The 5,250-nt window shown below is 46.5% G+C and overlaps 1 protein-coding gene across 9 annotated transcripts in view; it reads right to left on the bottom strand.

Annotated features, from left to right (window-relative positions):
• The window catches only part of ZNF333 (zinc finger protein 333), a 38,080-nt gene that overhangs the window by 23,247 nt on the left and 9,583 nt on the right, over positions 1-5,250 (bottom strand). For all 9 annotated transcript variants that reach the window (XM_017851272.1, XM_017851277.1, XM_017851278.1 and 6 more), the window contains 3 exons: positions 4,590-4,713; positions 4,062-4,157; positions 201-283 (listed from right to left, as the gene is read on the bottom strand). In XM_017851272.1, the coding sequence (XP_017706761.1) occupies positions 201-283; positions 4,062-4,157; positions 4,590-4,713 (303 nt within the window). The remainder of the gene's footprint in view (positions 1-200; positions 284-4,061; positions 4,158-4,589; positions 4,714-5,250) is intronic.

Genomic DNA, 5,250 nt, shown 5'->3' with positions numbered 1-5,250 from the left:
AAAAAAAAAAAAAAAAAAAAATCTTGAGCAACAGTCAGAGTTTGCCCAAATTCAGAAGTCACAGGAACTCAGACACTGTTCCCCTTCCAAGAGATACCCATGCTGCTAACATCTCCCTGGCTCTGGTCCTGTATTTCCACCTCACGTGTTCCTCAACTTCTCCCGTGCTGGGAGCCAGGGAAAAACCACGTGCATCTTACCATTTGCATGTCCCTGGAGGATGCTTCTTCCAAAAGAGCCTGCATAGAAGGCAACTCTTTGGGTTTAAGCTGAGATTCCCAGGCTGAAATAAACGGGGGAAAAAAATGAACTCCTTTCAGAAAGAAATAGTGACATTAAATTGAAAATATATATTCACATACATATACACACTATACACACATAGCCCTTTTCTTTTAATATTGAATATAAGTATTCAAATTTTAATACCAAATACATATATTCAAGTTGAGATTTCCAGTCTGAAATGAATTGGGAAAAAATGAACTCCTTTCAAAAAGAAATAGTGGCATAAAATTGAAAATACATATGTAAATATATATATATGTATTTGTGTGTGTGTGTGTGTGTACACACATACACCTTTGTTTTGTTTTGAGACAAAGTGTTGCTCTTTGACCCAGGTTGGAGTGCAATGGCACGATCTTGGCTCACTGCAACCTCCACCTCCCGAGTTCAAGCAATTCTCTGCCTCAGCCTCCCAAGTAGCTGGGATTACAGGCACCCACCACCACATCTGGCTAATTTGTTTTTGTATTTTCAGTAGAGACGGGATTTCACCATCTTGGCCAGGCTGGTCTTCAACTCCTGACCTTGTGATCCACCCGCCTCAGCCTCCCAAAGTGCTGGGATTACAGGCATGAGTCACATGTTTTCTTTACTTTTTATTTTTGAGACAGGGTCTCACTCTGTCACCCAGGCTGGAGTGTAGTGGTGCGATCTTGGCTCACTGCAACCTCCACCTCCCAGCTCCCAAGCAGCTGGGATTACAGGCATGCACCACCTAATTTTTTTTTATGCCCAGCTAATTTTTTTTTTTTTTGAGATGGAGTCTCACTCTGTCGCCCAGGCTGGAGTACAGTGGCGTGATCCTGGCTCACTGCAACCTCCGCCTCCCAGGTTCAAGCAATTCTAATGTCTCAACCTCCTGAGTAGCTGGGATTACCACCATGCCAGGCTAATTTTTGTATTTTTAGTAGAGACAGGGTTTCGCCATGTTGGGCCAGGCTGGTCTCGAACTCCAGACCTGAAGTGATCGGCCCAAAGTGCTGGGACTGCAGGCATGAGCCACCACACCCAACCCAGCTTTTAATATCGACCCTAGACTTGGGAAGAGCCTGAAAGGGAAGACAGCATCTGTGTGTGGGGCTATTTGTGGACTCTGGCAGTCATAGGAATGAGGGGGAAATGAGAGGCAATTTCCTAGCTAAGAATTCTATGAGGACTGAGACTATTTCCAGAAAGCAGATGTTATTAGAAAAAAGAGCAAGAAAGAACTAGACAAAGAACATACATAGAAAGGTTAAATTTTTCTTTTTTTTTTGAGACAGAGTTTCCGTTCTGTCGCCCAGGCTGGAGGGCAGTGGCCGGATCTCAGCTCACTGCAAGCTCCGCCTCCCGGGTTTACGCCATTCTCCTGCCTCAGCCTCCCGAGTAGCTGGGACTACAGGCGCCCGCTACCTCGCCCGGCTAGTGTTTTGTATTTTTTTTAGTAGAGACGGGGTTTCACCATGTTAGCCAGGATGGTCTCGATCTCCTGACCTCGTGATCCGCCCTCTCGGCCTCCCAAAGTGCTGGGATTACAGGCTTGAGCCACCGTGCCCGGCCAGAAAGGTTAAATTTAAAAAGGAAGTAGATGACAAGTATGAGTGAGAATGTGGAGAAAGTCAGAACTCTCATCACCACTGGTGGGAATGTAAAATGGTGCACCTGTTTTGCGAAGTGGTATGACAGTTGCTCAAGAAGTTAAGCATAGCATTACCATATGAGCCAGCAATTCCACTCCTCAGTGTATACCTAAGAGAATTAAATACATGTCTACATAAATCTTGTATACAAGGCCAGGCGCAGTGGCACACGCCTGTAATCCCGCTACTCTGGGAGGCCGAGGTGGGAGGATCACCCCAGCCCAGGAGTTCAAGACCAGCCTGGGCAACACAGGAAGAATGGTCTCTAGAAAAAAAATTAAAACTAGCCAGGCATGAGGACATGCATCTGTGGTCCCAGCTACTCAAGAGGCTGAGGTGGGAGAATCACTTGAGCCCAAAAGGCTGAGGCTGCAGTGACCTATGATCGTACCACTGCACTCCAGCCTGGGCGACAGAACAAGACACTATAAAAAAAAATAAAAAAGAAAAGGAAAGAAAAAGGAAATATTGTACACAAATGTTCACAGCAAAATTATTCACAATAGCTAAAAAGTAGAAACAATCCAACTGTCTATCAACTGATGATAATCAAAATGTAGCTTATCCATACAATGTATATTATTCAGCCTTAAAAAGGAATTAAGTTCTGATTCACGCTACAACATGGATGGATCTGGGAAACATGAGGCTAAGTGAAAGAAGGCAGATACTGCTGTAGTTTAAGTGTGTCCTCCACAGTTCATGGGTTGGAAGCAATTCTCATACAATAGTATTGAGAGCTGCAACCTTTAAAAGGTGATTAGGTGGCTGGGCACAATGGCTCACACCTGTAATCCCAGTACTTTGTGAGGCCGAGGTAGACCACAAGGTCAGGAGTTCGAGACCAGCCTGGCCAACATGGTGAAACCCCATCTCTACTAAAAACACAAAGCTAGCCAGGTGTGGTGGTGGGCACCTGTAATCCCAGCTACTCAGGAGGCTGAGGCAGGAGAATCACTTGAACCCGGGAGACAGAGGTTGCAGTGAGCCGAGATCGCACCACTGCACTTACTCCAACCTGGGCAACAAGAGCGAAACTCCATCTAAAAAAAAAACAAAAACAAAGGTGATTAGGTCATAAGGAATCTGCCCTCATGGATGGATTAAAGTGGTTACTTCAGAAGGGGGTTAGTTATCTCTAGAGTGGCCTTGTTGTAAAAACAAATCTGGGCCTCTCTTGTTCTCTTGCAACATGACATCTTCCACCATGTTATGATGCTGCAAGAAGGCCCTTACCAGATGCAGCCCCTCAACCTTAGACTTCCCAGTCTCCAGAACTAGGAGTCAAATAAACTTCTATTGTTTATAAACTACCCAGTCTATAACTTACCTGCAACACAAAATTATTATACTAAGCCAGATACCAAAGGCTACTTATGATATGATTTCCATTATACAAATGTCTATACAGGACAACCCATAGACACAGAAAGCGGATTAGTGGCTGCCAGGGTCTGAGGGAGGGGTAATGGGGAGTAACTGCCCATGGGGGCAGAGTTTCTACTTGGGGTGATGAAAACGTTCTGGAATTAGGTAGTGGTGATGGTTACACAAGGTCGTGAACCACTGAACTGCACACTTTAAAGGGGTGAATTTCATGATGTGTGACTTATAGCTCTAATTTTTGTTTTGTTTTCTTGGAGATAGAGTCTCGCTCTATCCCCCAGGCTGGAGTGCAATGATGCAGTCTTGGCTCACTGCAACTTCCACCTCCCAGGTTCAAGAAATTCTCAGGCCTCAGCCTCCCGAGTAGCTGGGATTACAGGTGCACACCATCACATCTGGCTAATTTTTGGTAGAGATGGGGTTTTGCCATGTTGGCCAGGCTGGTCCCGAACTCCTGACCTCGGGTGATCCACCAGCCTCGGCCTCCCAAAGTGCTGGGATTACAGGCATGAGCCACCACACCTGGCCCTCTAATTTTTTAAGAGAAATTAGAACAAATCTTTTTCTGAAACCAAAGGAAAGTAGGAGAGGAGGGCTAGAAAGTGAAAATAGAAGAGAAGCTAAAGGAACTTGAGAAACCGCACTCCAAATAGCCTTCGCTGTCCCCTCAGAACAAAGGGCGTTTGAAAATGCTCTTAGCCTGACACTTCCCAGGGCACACCACCCAGCCAGGCAGGTCAGGGAATCCACAGCCTGCCTGGTACTCACCTATACCCGTGGCATGGAGAATCCCTCGTTCTGTTGCCCTTGGCTCTGCTCTTGGCCCCAGCTGGGAGACGCGACTGGGTTTGCATGGTGGAGTTCCTGCACATGAAGAAAGACGCAGGCGCTGAGGCAGAGAGGGCTTGCAGGGGAAAACAAACTCTGGTTTTTCAACTCAGACCCTCCTTCAGCTTCAACATGGGCTTCAGATTCTTTGGGCTGAGCAAGTGTGATGGGTAGCAAAGGGATCTTGTCCAATAGCTAATGAATTCAGGACCCAACCCACAAACACCCTCCCCTCTGCCCCAAGGGGCTGAGGCTCTCTCACCTTGGAAGCCTGGGACCAAATTCAAGGAGACCAAAACAGGGCCTTACTAAAGAGAGAAAGAAGGCAATGCAACAGATGAAGCTTTGTCATCCTGTGGACGATAAGTGCCACAAAGCCTAAGCCACGTCTGTCTTGTTCACATGGCAGGCGCTTAAGAAGCATTTAGTGTCTGCGTACAGGAAGGAGCCAGGTGACGCCAGCCTTACCCCTGGAAGTCAGGGTCCTGCACTGGTCCAGCATCCCGTATCTGCATAGGCTCCTCCGCGCACTACCCAGCAATGCCCACTCCTGGATGAACTCCACGGCCACATCCTCCAAGGTGACTGATTCCTAAAAGAGCACACACGTTCTGGCTCGGCAAAGACCACCCCCACCACTGAGCAGAATGGCTGGTTATCACTGGAGAAGAGAAAATGTTCAGACACAGCAGGCATGGAAAATCCAGCCCAACGCCTACTTTTGTAAATTATGTTTTCTTGGCACACAGACACGTGCATTTATTCACAATGCATCAATGGCTGTTTTGAGGCCACAATGGTGGAACTGAGTAGTTGTGACAGAGATCACATGGGCCACCAAGCGAAATGTTCACTTTCTTTCAACATTTGGACAAATCCTAGAGGGTAAGTTTTGGCTCTCCGGGTAACTCCACTGACTTGTGATGCCGGAGCCTGTCCTTCCCGGCTTAGAGAGTTTTTCCTAAACTCCTTAGCACAAATTGGCACAGCATCACAAATTTGGGCTTGACCGCTTAATTTCTGTGAAGTCCCTGGGATTCCCCAAGACTTACGTCCTTAATAATCTTTTATACTTGTGAAAGTAGGACTTCCATTGTATCTGAGAGTCTTTTTTTTTTTTTTTTTTTTT

The sequence above is a fragment of the Rhinopithecus bieti genome, unplaced genomic scaffold, assembly GCF_001698545.2.
Source record: "Rhinopithecus bieti isolate Rb0 unplaced genomic scaffold, ASM169854v2 scaffold_33432, whole genome shotgun sequence".
Taxonomy (NCBI): Eukaryota; Metazoa; Chordata; class Mammalia; order Primates; family Cercopithecidae; genus Rhinopithecus; species Rhinopithecus bieti.
Note: the sequence above shows the minus strand (reverse complement) of the source record. Positions and strands in the feature narration are given on the sequence as shown.